Raw genomic sequence first — 23,949 nt, 5'->3', positions numbered from 1 at the left:
TATCGTTAGAGAATTTACTAAGAGAACGTTCTTCAGATAAAAACGATTTTCAAGTGGGATATAAGTGTTTTACTCTGTGAATCTTTTTAAAATTGATGGAAAAGGTAAGTCTTTGTCATTTTCGAGCTGTATATTGTCTAATAAATAGTGTAAGTTGTATTTATTCAACAAAAACTGTGCCGTACGGATTTTGATTCTTGTTATTTGCTTGAATCGAAATCCGTACAGCGTGTGTATCATGCATATATTGTTGAACTTTCTTCTTGTTTTCAGCATGTAATGGAAGAAAACAAGTATAAATATACGGCAAACAATTTTAAACGAGCTGTGACTGAGGTGCGCAAGGGAAAGTCGTACCGGGAAGCTTCGAGAGGTTCCGGCGTTCCGGTTACTACGAAACGCTACAAAAATTGCACTATTTCAGCTGATATCAAAAATTAGAAAACCGTGTGAAACTTTTGGAGCCAGTTGATCCTCAAAATATACTTATTCGGTAATTGAAAGATAAATTATAAATAAAAGATGTTCATTTTTATGGACTATTTTTATGGACTTTGATCCAGTCTATATCGCGTGTGTGCGGATTTCGATTCAAAAGTGTACGGGTTTTGATTCAGACAAAAAACTGTGTACGGATTTCGATTCAAAACATGTTCTATTTAAACATGATTTTTTCGAGTTTCGGAGTGATTTTAATCATTTTGCTGGAAAATAGTGATAAAATATAAGTAGACCTATAACTAAACATGTCAGTTTAAAGCAATATGTGATTTCTTGATTTTATATTGACCGTCGAAGATTATCATGTGCTTAGGTGTACGGATTTCGATCCAGCACGGTATCAGTTTTTGATATACAAATATCTACACGTTTGGTCCGACTCAAACCAGACATCAAGATACGTCTATACGACTCAACTCGCCACCTGAGGTTGTGATGTTGAGTGACTGATAAAAAATGCCAAGAAAAAGTAAATTTTCTCCGCACAGTGTCCGGCTTTACCGAACAACGATATTATCGATGCATGAGTACGGGGGTTTTTACTTCCGCTCCACTACAAGCACCCGCTCAACTGGAGCGAATACAATATCGTTGTTTGCGTATCACCTTAGGTTGCATAAGACCTTAGTTCAGGGGGTGGATTGTATGACGAGTTTTCTTCGCGTAATGTCTTGGATTAAGTCCAATCACTACAGGCCAGAATCATGACATTGGACACGTAATTTGTATATTGAGTTCTGTGATACTCCTGATTTTTTGTCAATAAATAGATCAATATCAATAACTCCTGATTTTTTATCAATATAGACAATTTTAATGGTTTGAATTAGTTTATTTGACACGGCACGATACATTTTCTGTTTTACTGAGCCAAGGACAATTCGTATTAATTCTACGTTAGCAGGGAAAAGAGGGAGGCCTTTTTTTTATTCTCGCGGCCGACTACGAGCTAGTGGGGATTTAAGGTGAGAGGAGGGGAGGTACAATTTTGACTTAAAACTATTTTGGAATTATGTTTTTCAACTGGTAGAGCAATTGTATACTTGTTTGTTGTGGGTTCAAAATATTTGTGTCAGCATAGATGCGGGCTCTTCGTTTCCGTGTCTTCAGCATAGTATATTTGTATCCTTAATCTGACAAATAGACAAAGAAAATTTTAAATTTTAATGTCAGCGTTTTTCAGAAAGCAGTATAGCTGTATCATGTACTGCAGATCACCGCTTCCCAGAATGTCTCTAACGGGAACGTTCGGTTGTTTTCCTCGGGCCCGGAGGGAATCTATAAGCTCGGACCTAACATCACAGAATTCGGCACACGACCAAACAACATGCTCGATGTCATGGTAGCCATCGCCACAAACGCAGTGATTACTGTCTACAAGCCCTATACGAAAGAGATGCGTGTTTAACGTGTAGTGATTGGGCATAAGCCTGGACATCACGCGAATGAAGTCCCGACCTACATCCAACCCCTTGAACCATGCTTTCGTTGATACCTTAGGAAAAATGGAATGTAGCCACCGTCCCAGTTCATCTGAGTTCCATGATGATTGCCAACTGTTGAGTGTTCTCTGACGCAAAATGCTATAAAATTCATCATAAGCAATTGGTCTTACATAAATATCGCCATCAATAGCACCCAACTTAGCTAAAGAGTCAGCCTTTTCGTTACCCGGAATCGAGCAATGAGAAGGGACCCACGCTAAGGTAACCCGGTAATTTTTATCTGTTAAAGCACTTAAAAACCGCCGTATTTTCCCCAGGAAATACGGGGTGTGCTTCACAGACTTCATCGATCGCAGATCCTCAATGGCACTGAGACTATCTGTGAAGATAAAGTAGTGGTCTATGGGCAGGGTTTCGATGATCCCAAGAGAGTACTGAATAGCAGCAAGTTCTACGACGTACACGGAAGCAGGAGCATCGAGTTTGTAGGAGGCGGTAAAATTTTCGTGGAAAACACCGAAGCCAGTGGACTCATCTAGATTAGATCCGTCAGTATAAAACATTTTATCACAAATCACATGTTTAAACTTATTTTAAAAAATCTTAGGGATCTCTTGTGAGCGCAATTGATCCGGGATACCAATAATGTCTTCTTTCATGGTGGTGTCGAAGAATATAGCATTGTTAGAAGTATCTAAAGGTGCGACATTGAAGGGAACGTATGAAGAAGGGTTAATATCTTGAGCCATGTAGTCAAAATATAAGGTCATAAATCTGGTTTGAGATTGAAGGTCGACCAACCTCTCGAAATTTTCAATTACTAATGTGTTCATAACTGTGCATCGAATTAGTAACCGGTAAGAGAGATTCCAACAACGATGTTTCAACGGAAGAATACCCGCTAGCACTTCAAGACTCATCGTATGGGTCGACTGCATGCAACCCAAGGCAATACGCAAACAACGATTTTGTATTCTTTCTAGTTTCAAAATATGCGTGTTCGCAGCGGAGCGAAAGAAGAAACAACCGTATTCAAGAACTGACAATATCGTTGTTTGGTATAACCTTAGAAGGTCTTCTGGGTGAGCACCCCAGCAAGTTCCGGTAATCGTACGAAGAAAATTAATCCTCTGTTGACATTTTCGTATCAGATACCTAATATGACAAGCCCAGGTGCATTTAGAGTCGACCCAGACCCCGAGATATTTAGCGACTAAAACCTGAGTGATCGTTTTACCCGTTAGTATGAGCTGCAGCTGAACTGGGTTATGCTTCCTAGAAAAACCGACCAACTCAGTTTTCTCCGGAGAGAATTCGATACCCAGCTTAAGAGCCCATTCAGACAAATTGTCTAAGGTATCTTGCAATGGTCCTTGCAGATCGCTAGCCTCGCTACCAGTAATGGATACAACGCTATCGTCAGCAAGTTGCCTTAGCGTGCATGAATTTGCAAGACATTCATCGATGTCATTGACGTAAAAATTATATGAGAGAGGACTTAAACATGAACCCTGGGGAAGGCCCATGTAACTAATTCGGGAAGTTGTCGAATCGCCATGTGAGAAATACATTTGCTTTTCTAAAAAACAAATTGAGCACAAAGTTGTTCAAATTTGGTGAAAGTCCCTGCGAATGAAGTTTCGCGCTTGAAACTTCTACAGAGACAGAGTCAAAAGTAGAGCGTCCATTTCCCGACTGTTCTTAGCTTCCCGGGATTCGGGAAATATTAATATGATTTCCCGGGAAATCCCGGAATCCCGGGATGTAAAAGAAATTTCGAAAGAAACGTAAAATAACTGCAATTTTTTTAATTTAGAATTTTTTTTTGTCACATAAAATAAGAAAAGGAATCGAATTCCTAAAACAATATAAAAAGATGAGCAATTCTCGAAAAATTTAATAAAGTTCATTAGTTTGGCTGGTAATTTTTGTTTCACAAACTGCATCAACGAAGATCCTGCAGGAGGACTACTTAGCTTCGCCACTTTACGAGGATTTGGGTGTGTAGTTACCGCTTCTTCAGAGGATAGTCGTTTTATGGTGATTTTGTGTTTGTTCTGCAAGTGTCGTAAAAGGCCACTGGTAGATGAACCCTTGCACGAGAGTTGCTGCGGACATTTCAAGCATTGCGCTTCGTTATCGCCGGGCAGCTTCTTGAAATATTGCCAGACTCCTGCCATTTCTGCAATAATGAATAGTTAACTGTAATAATAGATTTGAAACTGCTGCTGGATGACAGACAAACCTTTTTCAATACGATTTTTCACGACTTGTTTTTTACGGCGGTGACAAACTATTAACTGTTTTCATTCAAGTGCGGAATCTCTAATTGGAAGTTGAAGAAGCTGCAATCAAACTTATAAACTACGATCGCTTGTGCAAATCATTTCATATTATACTTTCCCCAATCTAGTCTATGTGTTGTAAAACAATGGATTCTTTTCATTGGTGCTACCATTTCTCCTACTCCTTGCGTCGTGGCGTGATGATGAAATGATGAATAATGAGAGTGCGTTGGTATGGCATATTCCATTCTTCAATCCTATGAACTACGATCACTTGTGCAAATCCTCTAATTTTTTACTTTCCCCAATTTTGTCTAATGTGTGTAAAACAATGGTTTCTTTTCGTTGGCGCAAGCATTTATCCTACTCCTTGCATCGTGGCGTGATGATTAATTGATGAATAATGAGTGTGCGTTGGTATGGATATTCTTTTCCTCAATCGCATTTACTATAAACTACGATCACTTGTAAAAGTCCTTCATATTCTACTTTCTCCAATCTAGTCTTTGTGCGTTGGAAGAATAGTATTTTTCGAATCGTCGCATGATGATGAAATAAATGTGCGTTAAATGTCTTCTAATGCGCAAATCGCATTTCTTACACGAATCAAAATATATTAGAGGGGAATAAAAGTAATTCTTGAGCACATGGCTATACAATTTCATTCACCATTGCACAAAAGTGTACAGTGTCTGTAATTTTAAATCGATTTTTCAATATTTCTTATTGAAGAAAATACTTCCCGGGATTTTCTTACACGAATCAAAATATATTAGAGGGGAATAAAAGTAATTCTTGAGCACATGGCTATACAATTTCATTCACCATTGCACAAAAGTGTACAGAGTCTGTAATTTTAAATCGATTTTTCAATATTTCTTATTGAAGAAAATTCTTCCCTGGATTTGAATAACTATTTCCCGGGATTCGGGAATTCCGGGAAATTGAAATTTCCCGGGAAATCCATCCCGGGACGTCCCGGGTAAGACGCTCTAGTCAAAAGCCCCCTTAATATCCAAGAACGCAGAAGCCATTTGCTCTTTTCGAGCAAATGCGAGTTGAATTTCAGTAGAAAGCAACGCTAGGCAATCGTTCGTCCCTTCCCGGCGAAAGCCAAATTGAGTATCTGAAAGTAAACCGTTTGTTGCGACCCATTTGTCTAACCGTAAGAGGATCATTTTCTCCATTAATTTCCGGAGGCAAGAGAGCATCGCAATCGGCCTATATGAATTGTGATCAGGCTTCGAAATGGTCACGGTAGAACCATGGGCGTAGCCAGAATTTCAAATAGGGGGGGGCAAGCTCTTCAAAATTTCAGAAGTAAAAAAATGGTACACTAAGGACGCTTTTTACGCGGCTTTTTTTACGTGGATTCTGGAATTTACGTGGTTTTTACGCGGATTTCAAAATTTACGCGTTTTTTCTACGCGGATTCTGGAATTTACGCGTTTTTTTTTTACGCGGCACGTATCCCCCGCGTAAAACCGACTGTAGTGTGTTTTGAAAAATAGAAATAAATACTAGTGTTTAGTGATTGTTACATCAAGGCAACCAGTTGTCCTTGACATCAGAGTGGAAAATTTGATTATTCTTTGTCCAACCGTGAATATAAATAGATGTTCTTCACTGAAAACTCTTGAGTTCATACAAACCTTCGGACATATTATTTTGGCGACGAGGATCTCAAGAATCCACGAACATGGCAGAAGATAGAGTTGATCAGCAGCTGCAACCGGGATTTCAAGATATGATTCACAAGATGACCCAAATTTTACAGCGGATAGCGGTCCAGCAGCAGCAGCGTCAGTATCAAACCCCGGAGCAGATTTTGGAGTCCCCCTTTTCGAACATCATCGAGTTTGTCTTCGACGAAGGAAACGGAGTTACGTTCGGACGTTGTTGTTTAACCGCTACCAGGACCTCTTCGAGAACGATGCAGGCCAGCTGAATAATGCGGCGAAGGTACGTTTACTTCTCCGGAAGCTGGACACCCATTCGCACAGCCGCTATCTCAACTACATCCTGTCAAAGTTTACCAAGGACGTGAAGATTGAAGACACAGTCAAGATTCTCAATAAAATCTTCGGGCATCAAACGTCAAACGTCCCGGAAGCGGTTCATGTGTCTTTTCAAGATTGTTGTTGCCCATCTGCCGATGAACACTCAGCAAGCAGAGAGCACTCAACCGCTGTTCAAATATTGTAGACCTCAGCCAGGTTTTCACCCGACGTAATGTGTTGAACGAGCGTTCAATCGTGCATGTTTCCATGGTAGAGCAAGTGCAATTTTACTTGCTTTCTCAGTCGCAGGGAAGAAAGAACGGGTATTAGCTAGCAGATCTATAAGATCCAACTCTTCCAAGTTCTTACGGTCTGCTCTCATACTGCTGCAATGTTAATACAAAGCTTCCACCTCTCCAACAAAATTGTTAACTTCGTGAAAAATTACGAAATTTTCGGTTTTGCGCTTGAACTCTTCCAACTACATGCGTATTACGTTAGCGGGATGCAGCAAGGACAACGCGTAGGCAGGTGCACTATCTTCATCGAACCGTGTTTCCAGTGAGGTTACAATAGAATCAAGGTAAGGAATTGTCACAGCTCGGTTCCAATACTCCAAGCCAGTTGATGCAAGTGGATTTGCCCGGTACTTTTGCCGCTGCAATATCCTTGGTGGATCAACTGAAAAACCTGGGCAATTACACGCAACATAGCGCAAGCATTTCAATCAATTATTTTTGATCTGGCTGATACTTTACACAGATGTTTCTATGGGCTAAAGATGTCGTTTTGTGCTATTAGAGTTATTGAAAACAAAATTTTGCACCAATGTCAACATTTAGGGGGGGCAACGCCCCCCCCTGCCCCCCTCTGGCTATGCCTATGGGTAGAACCACTTTTCAATGCGATAATCGTCTTCTTCCTCTGACGCTACCAAGGCTCGCTGTCTGAATACATTCTTAAACAAAAATGTCAAATGAGTATCGCCATCACGACGTTATTTTCCTTAAACGTATTTTGACATTTTTTCTAGAAATGAGAATTACGCACGTTGAGTGCGTGTATTCTGGAAATTATTTATATCATTGATCTTGTAATAATATTTCTCAACATAAATGAACGAAGTAGGCAGAAATAGGCCGAAATAACATCGCTAAACGATTGACAGTGTGCATCTGTTTGATGCGCGAGTGTCGTTTGACTATCCTTTTCTTTCTGTGAGCTGAGCGGCGATGGTTTGGTTGTTTTACATTTACGAACGAAAGCCGACTGTGACGCACGCTAAGGAAGCGAGATCAAATGAAAATGGTGACCGTTTACAAGCCTGATTGTGATCAGAGGCAGGTTTCCCGGGTTTCCGAATAGCAATGACTTTTACCTCCCTCCAGTCATGCGGAACAATATTTAGCTCAAGAAACTTGTTGAACAAATTCAACAGGCGTCTTTTTGCAGAGTCGGGTAGATTCTTCAACAGGTTGAATTTTATTCTATCTAACCCTGGAGCCTTATTGTTGCACGACAGGAGAGCCATTGAAAATTCCAACATCGAAAATGGAGGCTCTTCCGTAGTTACTAAAAACGCGTCGCGAAAGGTTTTCTGTTCCGGTACAGAGTCCGGACAGACCTTTTTGGCAAAATCGAGTATCCAGCGATCTGAATACTCCTCACTCTCATTCGAAACGTCACGGTTCCGCATGCGCCTGGCGGTATCCCAAAGAGTGCTCATCGCTGTTTCCCTCAACAACGCGTTTACGAACCGCCGCCAGTATCCGCGTTTTTGACGTTGACTAACGTCTATATCGAAGTTAGGCCCCTGAATTTAAAAATCTAGTAATTCAACCAGGGAAAACCAGAGAAAAGTGGTCAGGTTTTGAGCGCTTATTTTGCAGTCATCTATAATCAGGTTTTCGAGGTTTTGGCATCAATCGATCAGAAATTCTTTTACGGTTAAATTTATGTAACAAAAACAAACTATTGTTTGAGATACACTATTGAAAAATTGGTAATTAATATCGATTGTCTAAATCATACCGCGCAGCCAATCACTACCTCTCTTCCCAAGCACAGTCGACACTAACGGATACAATCGATCTGACTTTGTTGTTATTGTTGTTGTCACTTTCTGTTTCCGATGTTTATGCTGCTGCTAGCGGAAAAAACCTTGCAAATATGCATCTTTTTGTTGGTGTTAATTTTACGACAGCGGCCGGCGCCCCATCATTCTGATTCCAAAACCGCACCAGTGACATGCGGACGCTAGGTGATAGCAGCTGAAAGGAGGAAATACAAAATAGTACCGGTCATCTCGTGCCGGTTTCACCCGTAATGCTGGTGGCTTTAGTAGTAAATGGCTACTGCAAAACACTTAAATGGCTGGAATTCTGGACGGACTAACCAGGAAACTATAATCGGCAACTGGCACCTTTTGGTGCCTCGAAATTTTGGTACAGAAGCGGCTAATTGAATTTTCTGTTTTATTTATTAATTATTATTCAAAGCGCTCTAATGTCAGCAAATAAGAAAGCACTGTTAGATGAAAAATATAGAGTCCTACGTCATGCGGCATGTATGAAATGACAGCGATTAAATAAGAGAGATCCATTCTTCTAGTATTCAGCATTCAGAAATGCACTGTTAGATAAAATTGCAACAAATACTGGAGTTGCAATTCCCTCTACTATTTGTTTTGATGGAATATAAGAAAATACGGTAGTCAACGTCATGCGGTCGTGTCTTGAATACCACCCTCCTACTTTTTTCGCCTTTACTAAGCTCTTCATCTGCCTGCCCAGTGCCTCGTACTTTCGAAGTAGGTTGACAGTGCCGTACTCCCGGTAGTCCTTATACGCCGCGGACCTTCGCGCGTACAGCTCAGAGCACTCTTTGTCCCACCATTTGTCGGGAGGGCGCTGTCTAGTCGTTACCCCGGGTATCGGTTTCGTCTGAGCTTGAGTCGCGGCGTCGATTATCAAGCCAGCTAAGAACGCGTATTCTTCCTCCGGAGGAAGTTCCTCGTGAGTCTCGATAGATTCCGCTATAAAAGACTCATAACGCTTCCAATCAATAGTACGTGTAAGGTCGTAGGAAATATTGATTGGGTTCGGGGGAGTTGAACCATTAGCAATTGATATAACGATTGGAAGATGATCACTACCGTGGGGATCGTTGATTACTTTCCACTGGCAATCTAACGCTAGTGATGTCGAGCAGAGGGATAGGTCAAGCACGCTTTCAAAATTGAGTTGATCGTTTGAATTGAGAAAAGTTTCACAGAGCGCGAACGCATCACAATTGTATGTGTTTATCAAATGTGAAAATAAATCGAATTTGGGGATGATACTTCTGCAGTTCCACTGTAACACAGTGACAAAATTCTTAACCTCTTTCGACGTATTAGTCATCGAAAGATACGATAGCTGAAATGAGGGGCCAAGTTGCTGTGAGTTGCTTCAAAAAGGTTTTCACTGTGGGGAGAAGGGCAAGAAGAATGTTTTGAAGGGGATCTGGTATGTTGAATGTTTTAAATATCCAGTCCACAATATCAGAGAATTTTATGAACCCTGTTTCTTTTGTGTCTTCTGATCGAGAAATGGGTGCACGAGGGGTTTTTGGTGCCCCAGGAAGCGGTGGGTACTCCTGGTTTGATTTGAAATTAAAACCGGGGGGTACTTGCTTCGGTTTTTCTTCACCGCTTCCTTTTTGTGTTGTCTTATTTGTCATTCCGCTAGGGGTTATCTTACGACCTTTGCGAGAAAGATTAGGAGAGTTGATCATTCTCCTCTTCCTAGATCCTTCTGGCATGGCATAAGAACACCCTTCGACGGGATCGTCAGATGTTCCCTCATCGGTTGGCAAAAAGGAAAAGATGTTTCCTGTCGAGGGTGGCTCAGCCCTCTTAAGCATTTCTGCGAAAGAGCGCTTTGATCGTTCCTTAAGGGAACGCTTAATTTTTTCCTCGCGCTGTTTGTACGCGGGACACGCCGAAAGGTCATGCCGAGTTCCCTCGCAGTAAAGACACTTTTCAGTATCCTCACTGCAAGCGGTCTCAGCATGATTGCCTCCGCACTTGCTGCAGCGTGCCTTGTTGCAGCAGTAGGTGGCTGTATGACCTAACTGCTTACAGTTTTGGCAATGCATGACCCGCGGTACGAACAGGCGTACAGGCAGACGAACCCTGTCCAAAGAGATGTAGTTCGGCAGTGCGGATCCGGCGAATGTTACACGGAAGGAATCTGAAGGGAGGAATTTCTTCTTCCCTTCTTCGATGGATACTGAATGCAATTTCTTGACATCCAGTATCTTTACATCTTGAATCAGGGGGTTCTTGAAGCAGCCAACCCCGTGACGCAAAATGTCATCGACCGTGAGGCTTCCTTCGGTAACCACACCGTCGATCTCCACGCCCTTGGCAGGGATGTACACGCGATACTCCCTTGTAAAGAGCTCGTAGCTAGCAATTTCGTTTGCTTGCTTCAAGCTACTCACGACAACTCGCAGTTTGTTCGGCCTCACCTTCGTAATCTCGGTTACGGCCGAAAACTGTTTTGCCAGGTCTTTGCCTATTTAAATTATATTCAAAGGTTTTTTATGGGCCGGAAGTAAACAACGTAGGGACCGCTAGCGGCATCTGGGTAAGCTTTTACCCGTATTTCCGGTTCCCTTGGTACGGGGCTAGGTAGCGGGGCTGGTACAGGGGAAGGTAAGGGAGAACTGCTGGGGGAAATTTCAATTTCTTCCCAATTTGTTTCCACATCCAGGAAAAGTTGCACCTGCATGTCGTCCATTTTACGGGAGCGTTACGCTCTACCGCACACAAACGATAAATATTCGAATGTGTGGGGGGATCAAATAGTTTATATTAAATTTTAAAAACAATATTTCAAACTACAATGGATCAAATAAAAAAAAAGACAGTAATAGTAGTAATAATATCAATAGAAATAATACTAATAATAATAATAATAATAATAATAATAATAATAATAATAATAATAATAATAATAATAATAATAATAATAATAATAATAATAATAATAATAATAATAATAATAATAATAATAATAATAATAATAATAATAATAATAATAATAATAATAATAATAATAATAATAATAATAATAATAATAATAATAATAATAATAATAATAATAATAATAATAATAATAATAATAATAATAATAATAATAATAATAATAATAATAATTACTTACTTACTTAGATGGCCGTACGTCCTAAGACATGGCCTGCATAACGTGGTTCCGCCAATTCACTCGGTCCATGGCTGCCTGCCTCCAGTTCCGCGGGCACCCGGTACTTTGCAGATCGTGCTCCATCTGGTCCACCCATCTCGCTCGTTGCGCCCCTCGCCTTCTCGTTCCCGCCGGATTTGAAGCGAACACCAATTTTGCAGGGTAGCTATCCGGCATTCTAGCTACATGCCCAGCCCAGCGTATCCTTCCAGCTTTAGCCACTTTCTGAATACTGGGTTCACCGTAGAGGCGCGCAAGCTCGTGGTTCATCCTACGCCTCCACACTCCGTTCTCCTGCACACCGCCAAAGATGGTTCTTAGCACCCGACGTTCAAAAACTCCGAGTGCTCGCAAGTCCTCCTCGAGCATTGTCCACGTCTCATGCCCGAAGAGAACGACCGGTCTTATTAGCGTTTTGTACAGGATACACTTGGTGCGAAGACTCAGATTTTGCGACCGTAGTTTTTTATGGAGCCCATAGTAGGCACGACTTCCACTGATAATACGTCTTCTTATCTCCCGGCTGGTATCGTTATTCTCAGTTACCAGAGAGCCGAGGTACACAAACTCGTCGACCACCTCGAACTCATCCCCGTCGATTGTTACCGTATTGCCTAGGCGTGCCCTGTCGTGCTCGGACCCACCTGCAAGCATATACTTAGTTTTTGACGTATTAATCTTCAGTCCGATCCTATCTGCTTCACGTTTCAGTCGGGTATACTGGTCTGCCACCGTCTCAAATTTTCTGCCGACAATATCCACGTCATCCGCAAAGCAAATAAATTGACCCGATCTGTTGAAAATCGTGCCCCGCATGTCAAACCCCGCTCGTCTCATAACACCCTCTAGCGCGACGTTAAACAATAAGCAGGAGAGACCATCACCTTGTCGGAGCCCCCTGTGAGACTCGAATGGGTCCGACGTTCCACCCGAAATTCTCACACAACACTTCACATCCTCCATCGTAGCCTTAATCAGTCTTGTCAGCTTCCCCGGGAAGCCGTTTTCGTCTAGAATTTTCCATAGCTCTTGTCGGTTTATTGAATCGTATGCGGCTTTAAAATCGACGAAAAGATGGTGTGTAGGGACTCTAAACTCACGGCACTTTTGGAGGATCTGCCGCAGTGTAAAGATTTGGTCAGTTGTAGACCGTCCTTCCATGAAGCCGGCCTGATAGCTTCCTACAAACCTGCTGGCTAATGGTGACAGGCGTTGGGAGATGACCTGGGAAAACACTTTGTAGGCGGCATTCAGGACTGTGATCGCTCGATAGTTCTCGCAGTCTAGTTTGTCGCCCTTTTTGTATATGGGGCAGATAACCCCTTCTTTCCACTCCTCCGGTAGCTGTTCTGTTTCCCAAATCTCGACGATCAGCCAATCTCGACGATCAGCCGATGCAGCGAGCTAGCCAGTTTGTCGGGGCCCATCTTAATAAGCTCAGCTCCGATGCCGTCTTTTCCGGCCGCTTTGTTGTTCTTGAGCTGCCGGATCGCATCCTTAACTTCGCTTATTGTGGGGGGTGGCACATCTTCGTCGTTCGTTGCACCGACCACGTCTTCTCCGCTCCTGTTGTGGTCTCCTGCTTGCACGCCATTCAGGTGTTCATCGTAGTGCTGCTTCCACCTTTCGATCACCTCACGATCATCCGTCAAAATGCCTCCATTCTTATCCCTACACATTTCGGCTCGTGGGACAAAGCCTCTGCGGGATCCGTTGAGTTTTTGGTAGAACTTTCGTGTTTCGTGTGTGCGGTGCAGCTGCTCGAGTTCTTCACATTCCTCCTCTTCCTGGCGACGCTTTTTTTCCTTGAAGAGTTGGACTTGCTGCCTCCGTTTCAGTCTATATCGCTCCACATTCTGACGGGTGGCTCTACGCAGCATTGTTGCCCGCGCTGCGTTCTTCTCGTCCAAAATCCGCCGACATTCTTCGTCAAACCACTCGTTACGTCGATTCGGTTGCACGTGTCCCAGGACTTCATCCGCAGCACTGCTGATAGCTGTTTTCACGGCATTCCAGCGATCCCCTAGAGGGGCTTCTTCAAGCTCTCCCTCTTCTGGCAGTGCAGCTTCGAGCGATGACGCGTATAATAATAATAATAATAATAATAATAATAATAATAATAATAATAATAATAATAATAATAATAATAATAATAATAATAATAATAATAATAATAATAATAATAATAATAATAATAATAATAATAATAATAATAATAATAATAATAATAATAATAATAATAATAATAATAATAATAATAATAATAATAATAATAATAATAATAATAATAATAATAATAATAATAATAATAATAATAATAATAATAATAATAATAATAATAATAATAATAATAATAATAATAATAATAATAATAATAATAATAATAATAATAATAATAATAATAATAATAATAATAATAATAATAATAATAATAATAATAATAATAATAATAATAATAATAATAATAATAATAATAATAATAATAATAATAATAATAATAATAATAATAATAATAATAATAATAATAATAATAATAATAATAATAATAATAATAATAATAATAATAATAATAATAATAATAATAATAATAATAATAATAATAATAATAATAATAATAATAATAGTAATAATAATAATAATAATAATAATAATAATAATAATAATAATAATAATAATAATAATAATAATAATAATAATAATAATAATAATAATAATAATAATAATAATAATAATAATAATAATAATAATAATAATAATAATAATAATAATAATAATAATAATAATAATAATAATAATAATAATAATAATAATAATAATAATAATAATAATAATAATAATAATAATAATAATAATAATAATAATAATAATAATAATAATAATAATAATAATAATAATAATAATAATAATAATAATAATAATAATAATAATAATAATAATAATAATAATAATAATAATAATAATAATAATAATAATAATAATAATAAAAATAATAATAATAATAATAATAATAATAATAATAATAATAATAATAATAATAATAATAATAATAATAATAATAATAATAATAATAATAATAATAATAATAATAATAATAATAATAATAATAATAATAATAATAATAATAATAATAATAATAATAATAATAATAATAATAATAATAATAATAATAATAATAATAATAATAATAATAATAATAATAATAATAATAATAATAATAATAATAATAATAATAATAATAATAATAATAATAATAATAATAATAAAAATAATAATAATAATAATAATAATAATAATAATAATAATAATAATAATAATAATAATAATAATAATAATAATAATAATAATAATAATAATAATAATAATAATAATAATAATAATAATAATAATAATAATAATAATAATAATAATAATAATAATAATAATAATAATAATAATAATAATAATAATAATAATAATAATAATAATAATAATAATAATAATAATAATAATAATAATAATAATAATAATAATAATAATAATAATAATAATAATAATAATAATAATAATAATAATAATAATAATAATAATAATAATAATAATAATAATAATAATAATAATAATAATAATAATAATAATAATAATAATAATAATAATAATAATAATAATAATAATAATAATAATAATAATAATAATAACAATAATAATAATAATAATAATAATAATAATAATAATAATAATAATAATAATAATAATAATAATAATAATAATAATAATAATAATAATAATAATAATAATAATAATAATAATAATAATAATAATAATAATAATAATAATAATAATAATAATAATAATAATAATAATAATAATAATAATAATAATAATAATAATAATAATAATAATAATAATAATAATAATAATAATAATAATAATAATAATAATAATAATAATAATAATAATAATAATAATAATAATAATAATAATAATAATAATAATAATAATAATAATAATAATAATAATAATAATAATAATAATAATAATAATAATAATAATAATAATAATAATAATAATAATAATAATAATAATAATAATAATAATAATAATAATAATAATAATAATAATAATAATAATAATAATAATAATAATAATAATAATAATAATAATAATAATAATAATAATAATAATAATAATAATAATAATAATAATAATAATAATAATAATAATAATAATAATAATAATAATAATAATAATAATAATAATAATAATAATAATAATAATAATAATAATAATAATAATAATAATAATAATAATAATAATAATAATAATAATAATAATAATAATAATAATAATAATAATAATAATAATAATAATAATAATAATAATAATAATAATAATAATAATAATAATAATAATAATAATAATAATAATAATAATAATAATAATAATAATAATAATAATAATAATAATAATAATAATAATAATAATAATAATAATAATAATAATAATAATAATAATAATAATAATAATAATAATAATAATAATAATAATAATAATAATAATAATAATAATAATAATAATAATAATAATAATAATAATAATAATAATAATAATAATAATAATAATAATAATAATAATAATAATAATAATAATAATAATAATAATAATAATAATAATAATAATAATAATAATAATAATAATAATAATAATAATAATAATAATAATAATAATAATAATAATAATAATAATAATAATAATAATAATAATAATAATAATAATAATAATAATAATAATAATAATAATAATAATAATAATAATAATAATAATAATAATAATAATAATAATAATAATAATAATAATAATAATAATAATAATAATAATAATAATAATAATAATAATAATAATAATAATAATAATAATAATAATAATAATAATAATAATAATAATAATAATAATAATAATAATAATAATAATAATAATAATAATAATAATAATAATAATAATAATAATAATAATAATAATAATAATAATAATAATAATAATAATAATAATAATAATAATAATAATAATAATAATAATAATAATAATAATAATAATAATAATAATAATAATAATAATAATAATAATAATAATAATAATAATAATAATAATAATAATAATAATAATAATAATAATAATAATAATAATAATAATAATAATAATAATAATAATAATAATAATAATAATAATAATAATAATAATAATAATAATAATAATAATAATAATAATAATAATAATAATAATAATAATAATAATAATAATAATAATAATAATAATAATAATAATAATAATAATAATAATAATAATAATAATAATAATAATAATAATAATAATAATAATAATCATAATAATAATAATAATAATAATAATAATAATAATAATAATAATAATAATAATAATAATAATAATAATAATAATAATAATAATAATAATAATAATAATAATAATAATAATAATAATAATAATAATAATAATAATAATAATAATAATAATAATAATAATAATAATAACAATAATAATAATAATTATAATAATTATAATAATAATAATAATATTGATAGTAATAATATTAATAATGAGAAAATTCTAAAGTGAATACTTCACCGAACGTCTAAGTCACGACCTAACGGCTGATAGTAGGATCAATCGAGTGTCTCCGCAGAACAAACAATGACGATCCAGCTTCGCGTTGTGACACAATGGCCTTGTAGATGCCACTTGTAGTTGCCTTCCACTCGCTCGATCTTATGGTGGTCCGTGCTGCTAGCGGGGTAACGGCGGTGCGGGAGAATTATTCTTGCTGATATATCAGCTGCGTATCAGATCACTGGCGGGGTAGCCTGCCCCTACCAGTGTGCAGAAGATGTTTCTGCCGATAAACTGCAGGCTATTGTTATCGCACTACACAAGAACTAATCGACAAAAAAAACACCCGTACGATAACTCGTGTATTGTTATTTTTGGGACAATTTCAATGATAGGAACGAAAATTATGATTAACTTGCTGTCTATCAAATATATGTAATGCCGGGCAAACCACAAAAATCTTCAATAAAAAAAATTGAACCTAAGTTGTAGTCATTTAAATGCCATTGCTGAGGAAAACCTCCTGCAAAACACAATCTGCCAAAGTGCCAAGTATCGAGAAATAATCGAGAAAGTATTTACTTCAAGACTCGGTATTCGTCTCAATGCACTGCATAAACTGCCCAAAATTGGTTCCTTACCCGACTAATTAACTGCGAATCAGTTTTTAAAAGACCATAAACATTAATTTTGAATTTGGTTTTAGCTCGTCAGCCAGCCTAAAAAGTGCCTGTTTTTTGTAATTAAAATTGATATTATTGTATTATTAATTGATGAAATTATTGATATTATCATTTAGTTACACTAGTCAACACAGGTGTGGCCTAAGAGCTCAAACTGGAATAAGGAAAGATTATAGCTTTTGAACCATTTCTGTGAATTTTAGTGCCCCTAACCAGCACCATTTTTTTAGAGACCTAAATGAGTCTTCTCGTTAACACAACGTTGGAGTGATGAACCTGGCGAGCAATTATTATGCGACACTTTGACGTAGGTTGACGCATTTCTACACTGACAAGAGGCACCAAATTTCACAGGATTGGTTAAAAAAGTTACAATCTTCCTAGGGCAACCATTTTGAGCTTTAGGGCAGCATCTTTTTCAGTTTTTGTCGACTAGTGCTATTGATTGAAAACATCTGATGTCTTTACTTAATTATAGTATTATAGCCATTATTGGTTGAAAAAGAAAAATCAAAACATAGCGCTATTTGCCAGGATGAATAATTTGGTTCTCACATCACAGGCAGGTAAAATCAATTTTAGTATGTTTGAAGCAGGGCCGGGTTCAGGTGCTGGGGGGCCCGGGAGGATATTTTCGTGAGGCCCCGTTTTCTTAACAAATGTTGAGGTAAGAAATTTTAAATTTTGCAATGGCTTAACGTTTTGCTGAAGGTGACGAGCAAAAAAAGGTCTCCACTCGGTCTTCATGGTTGGCCCAGAACTAAATCCGGGCCTGGTTCGAAGTCATAACGGTATACTCTAGTAAATTTCCAGTCCTTGGTTGATTTGGGAATTTCCCCAACGAAACATTGGAAAAAAACAACAGGAGCTAAGGTAGAAGTACGAATATGTTTCTTCCAAGTTTAGTAGAATGACAATGTTTCATAATTACCGTCTCTACCCTTGTGCTGTCATCATAAACTTAAACATAAATTTTTCCCGTGCATCACTCGTCATAGTTTTCGATATTCCTCCGTTGGACTATCTATCCGCCCGTTATCACCAATCTGAACATTTCCTTTCGACAGATGCTTCCATTGTAATAATTAGATTTGTCCATTGAATCTCGGCAAATGGGCTCCCACGTTATCAGGCTTTCCTCATCGAAACCAACTGATACGCGTGGAAACGGTCCCAAGATATGCAAGGGTTTTTAACTAATTCACTTATGTCCCCATTATAAAAAGTGTACTTGATGGTACCCTCCGGCTCACTAGTGGTTCGGTGAGGAGTCCAAACATGTCGAAGACTCGCGTGGTTGTGGTGCTGTGGCTGTGTACGGTGGTGACGAGCTGCTTTGGAGCTGTTCCTAGAGTACAATTTCGAATTGTAGGAGGAAGCGATACGCGCATAGAGAAACATCCGTATCAAATTTCGCTCCGGAAGTCCGGATCTCACACGTGTGGTGGATCTATTCTTAATGCGAACCATGTCCTAACGGCTGCCCATTGTGTGCACTAGTGAGTTGGCTATTATTTAATCCGGTAAAGTGACAATCTAACATGGTTTTCTCAGCCCCCATTCAGAACCTGCAGATTTTTCGGTTCGGATAGGATCCACATATCGAAATGAAGGGGGCAAACTAGTTGCCATATCTAAGATTAACATACATCCGGAGTACGACGATTGGTCTTTAGAATGCGACATAGCGGTACTGAAATTAGCGAAATCTGTATCATTCGACTCAACAATTAAACCAATTACGCTGCCGAAAAAAGATTTCCGAATTGCTGAAGGAACCATAGCTTCAATAGCCGGATGGGGTGGACTTCATGTATTCTCATGACTGACGTACCATAATTTCCAAATAACTGATCATAAATTCTTTCAGTTCCAGGGACCCAGCACAAGCCACCTGCAACAGGTATCGGTACCAATTGTTAGCAATAAGGCATGCAGCAGAGCTTACGAAAATTTTGGCGCTGTCTACTCGTATCATCTATGCGCTGGTGCTGCCGGAATAGACGCTTGCCAGGGTGATTCTGGTGGGCCACTGGTTGTTAAAGGTGTTTTGGTAGGCATTGTTTCCTGGGGCTATGGTTGCGCATTCAACGGTTACCCGACGGTGTACACACGCGTTTCGGAATTTCTCGATTTCATCAAGTATCATATGTGAGAACCGGAACCAGAAGGGTATCATGTAGTAGCCACGAAATAGTTCAATAAAGGTGATTTCAATCTGTGATATTATCAGATTTTTTATATGATGTTCTAACAGAAATAACGATTTTGAACATTTACGTAATTAGTTTTATGATAAATCCAACTGTCATAAAATTTGAGTTTCATGTCCATATCCAAAACATACCATGGCCAAACTCTACAAATCGTAAACTCGATCAATTAAATGGATATATAATTGGCTCCGTAAAACATTAATTTGTATTGTGCCGTGTCAAATGGGCACATCCTACTCATTGACGCATATTTATCATTTTACAAGCAAATATACGTGAGGTTTCAAAAATGATATTTCGTGTTTCGTAAAGACAAAGTGAAGACATTGAATAATTGGCGGAAGTAGCAAAGTGATATCCATGTCCAGGATGACCCCCAAATTCGCTCAAGTTGAGTGCCACATGTTTGGTAATTCCATATGATTGGTGTAGTTTTACGGGTAAACGTTATAATACAACATTTTTGGGCACTGATAGTCATGCGGTTTCAAAGGCACCAATCTTGAAAAAGATCTATCATCCCCTGAAGTTCCATGTCGTTGAATAATACTGGACCAAGGTTGCTACCTTGGGGAATGCCAGAGCTGTTTGTGAAATGATCTGATTTGGCCGCAGGTATTATTATAGCAAACATACGAAAAAGTTTTGCAATCAGTATTCGATGATCAACACGGCCGAAGGCGGCCTTTGAATCGATTTGATCACCATTCTCAATTTTCTTTAGGCAAAATGACGTAAACTGAACAAGAATCGTGTCAATAGAACGCCCGGTATAATGTTTGATTTGGAAGCAGAAAATATGATATCTCCTACCAGAAATTCACGTAGTTTGGAACCTGCACAAAGCGATGTAATTCCGCGGTAATTGTCCACATTACGTATATCTCCTTTTTTGTGAACAGAAAACATAAACGACTCTTTCCACGGTGTAGATAATGTAGATTCTTCTATCGAACGATTGCAAATAACGGTGAGTGGGAAACTGAGCAAATCGACGCATTTTTAAAATCAGAGACGGAATGCCATCTGAACCAACAGCACTTGAGGGTTTCATTTCTTTGATTTCCATCAAGATGTCACGTTCAGCAAATCTAACGTTGCCAATGTCCAAAACATCATGAGGGACATTTGCCAAACCATTATCGATCAGCTGAGTGGAAATCGATTCCAGGAGAAAAACATCGGCAAAATGCTTTGCGAATAAGTTGCAAATTTCTTCGCGTGTATTGGCTTCTTCGTCATTTAGAAAAACTGTAGTAGACCATTGTCCTTCCTTTTCGTATTCATGAACGACGAAAAAACGTTGGGTGCTGCTGGAGATTTGATTCCATGCGCCTAGTGTACCATACATGAAGCAATTTCTTATACGACCTGTTTCTGTGGCGATATTGAATATACATTTTGTAATGGGAATTCTCATAGTGAATTGTTTCAGTGCACTCTGAAAATTATGCACGTAAAATCCACCTGAAAAATCACGTAAGTGACTGACCTTAAGAAAATCTGCCATTTTACGTGACGTTAGTAACTTTCACCTAAACTTCACGTACACTCTGAAAAATATGCACGTAAAATACACCTGAAAAATCACGTAAGTGACTGCCATTTTACGTGACGTTAGTAACTTTCACCTAAACTTCACGTACGATTCACTGTCAATTCACGTACAACCGGTATATGGTTTCAGCGCGTTGGTATTTGTGTTTTTTTAACTTTGTCAGTGTTAGTGCGGCTGTGGTTTGACGTTTCCGACAACGATGTTTACGGGAATTTTTAGTATGCAAAAACGTCAATATGGCGGACAAAGGACTCCTGAGTTGCTCCAGCTAATTCAATATTGGAAAACACGCAATGTAAGTAGCCAGAATAATATCTATATTAACAAAAGAAACATATAAATCTTTTGAATTTTTAGTTGTTGAATTCTTTCCGGAACGACTGGAATCATCAACAGTCACTTTCGAGCAGAACAACTCCGGCACCAGCTGCGTTGACAATCGTTCCGGCCAATCCTGTTTCTCTCCTGTCGGAAATGTCGATTCGGAGCATGTAATTATTTGTTGATAATTGAAAATAATCAACGTGTATTCTATTTACTTAAAGATCACATGGATTCCATCTGAATTGTAAAAGTTAAAAATACGTGAAAACCATGTGGGGTTTATGCGTTTTATTTATGGTTTCACCCAAATATCACGTAAAAATGTACGTGAAAATCAGGTAACAATTACCTGACCAACACCTGGTTGATTGACACTAACACACTGACACATGGTCGGCTTTCGAGAAATCGGCAAAAGTTACGTGAAAAGAAGGTGGATGAGAATCAGTCACTTTTCCCGGTAAATTTTACGTGCATTTTTTGCAGAGTGTGCCTTGGCACAGTGCGTTGGTTGTATGGTAAGACGGGACAAAAATCAGAACTACATGATTTTGTCGGCTAATGACATTGATGTAATAAGGAAAGTTGTTTATTACCTTCCGAGCAACTAATTACATAAAAGCCTTATAAGATTCACTGAATGGCAAAAGTGTCCCAAACGCCAACTTCCTAGTCTAATATCAGAAACCGTTTTTTTCTGTAAAAGTTGTCCATAGTAATGAAATCGGAGGTTTTTATACATTATTCAATTTTAAATAATTGCTAAAGTGACTCAAATGCAGTTATAACCAGTGCTGATAAAAGTCATTTTCCCCAGCAAAATTCTTCGAAAATTACAGCCAATCATTTTCAATTTTCACTTCCAATGATCGCAGCACTCTTTCAGATACACTAGATTTTCGTCCTAGTAACGTGCTGTTATACTCAGATGAAATAGATCGCGGGCATCGTTCACGGTTACGGAATAAAATTTGACGACAAATCCAACCAAATGATCTTCACTTCAAAGCGAAAAAGCAAAACAAACAGTTCACCCAACCAAAATGAACCTCACCGAAACACTTTTTCACTGACACTGACCGATGCCTTGACAATCTTCGTTAACTGATAAACTGATTTTGTTGTCTTGCTTTCATCGCATGAAATATAATGAGGTGTTTTGACAGTTCACTTCCATGCAAAAAGCGGGAAGGGAGAACCCTGAAAGGATTGTAAAAAACAACGTTTATGGATGCTTTTTTTCACTTTCACTCAAGAGTGTCAACAAATATCAACCCTGGTATAACGAGAATAAAAAAAAATTTTTGAATTTGTTTTTGTTATGATACTTATTTGATTACTACAAAAATACATGTACATACTCAGATTCATCTTCTGACAGAGACAAGATCATACATCAAAGTCTTTTGATTGCCATTACTCACAACATAGTGCATTTTTAACTGTCAAAACATCGTCTAAAAAAACGTAAATAGCGGTTGAATAGGCAAGTTTCGGCAGCTGAAACCACTGCTAGCCTTTAAAGGATACTATAAACGATGAGTGGGGACAATATTAGAGATGTATTTTGATATATATTTCTGTAATGTCCAATTGAACTTTGAACACCTTTTTTAACACAAAATACGCATGATTGGCGTTTGTTTTCGTATGTATGACAATAAATCTTAGAACTCTGCCCTCAAACGTCTTTTACTTACTTGCTCTTTCAGTTTCCAGTTTAGTTAGTACAATGAAAACCCCCACGAGCTGAGGAAACATAAGTTAAACTGAATATTCTTTTCAGAAAAATCATTGAGCACATGTTGTGATAAAACTTTTTTGCAGTATAAGCATATTACAGGTGTATCAGTGATCTCACAAGGCTACTTATACACGCAGTATATTTCGAACATAAATAAAGAGCACTGCGTACTTTATATAGTGAAATATGAAAGTAGAATTTTTTAATTTTGTCTACGGGACGCTGCACTGTGCGACGCTTCACAGTTCGCAAGAAATTGTTGGACCATGGTGGTTTTCTTCGGGGAAGTGGAGCCGGAACATAGTGGTGCAATAACTCGTTGAGTATTTTGACGAGTAACTCAACA

General features: G+C 35.2%; 1 protein-coding gene across 1 annotated transcript; it reads left to right on the top strand.

Moving 5' to 3' along the window:
* The first annotated feature begins 19,019 nt into the window (after positions 1–19,019).
* LOC129722422 (trypsin-1-like) lies at positions 19,020–19,985 on the top strand. The gene is made up of 3 exons (XM_055675855.1): positions 19,020–19,260; positions 19,316–19,574; positions 19,632–19,985. The coding sequence occupies exons 1-3, from the start codon at positions 19,040–19,042 to the stop codon at positions 19,914–19,916; spliced, it is 765 nt and encodes a 254-aa protein (XP_055531830.1). The 5' UTR covers positions 19,020–19,039; the 3' UTR covers positions 19,917–19,985.
* Positions 19,986–23,949: the final 3,964 nt, after the last annotated feature.

Source organism: Wyeomyia smithii, chromosome 2 (assembly GCF_029784165.1).
Source record: "Wyeomyia smithii strain HCP4-BCI-WySm-NY-G18 chromosome 2, ASM2978416v1, whole genome shotgun sequence".
Taxonomy (NCBI): domain Eukaryota; kingdom Metazoa; phylum Arthropoda; class Insecta; order Diptera; family Culicidae; genus Wyeomyia; species Wyeomyia smithii.
This window is presented reverse-complemented; position numbering and strand designations above follow the sequence as displayed.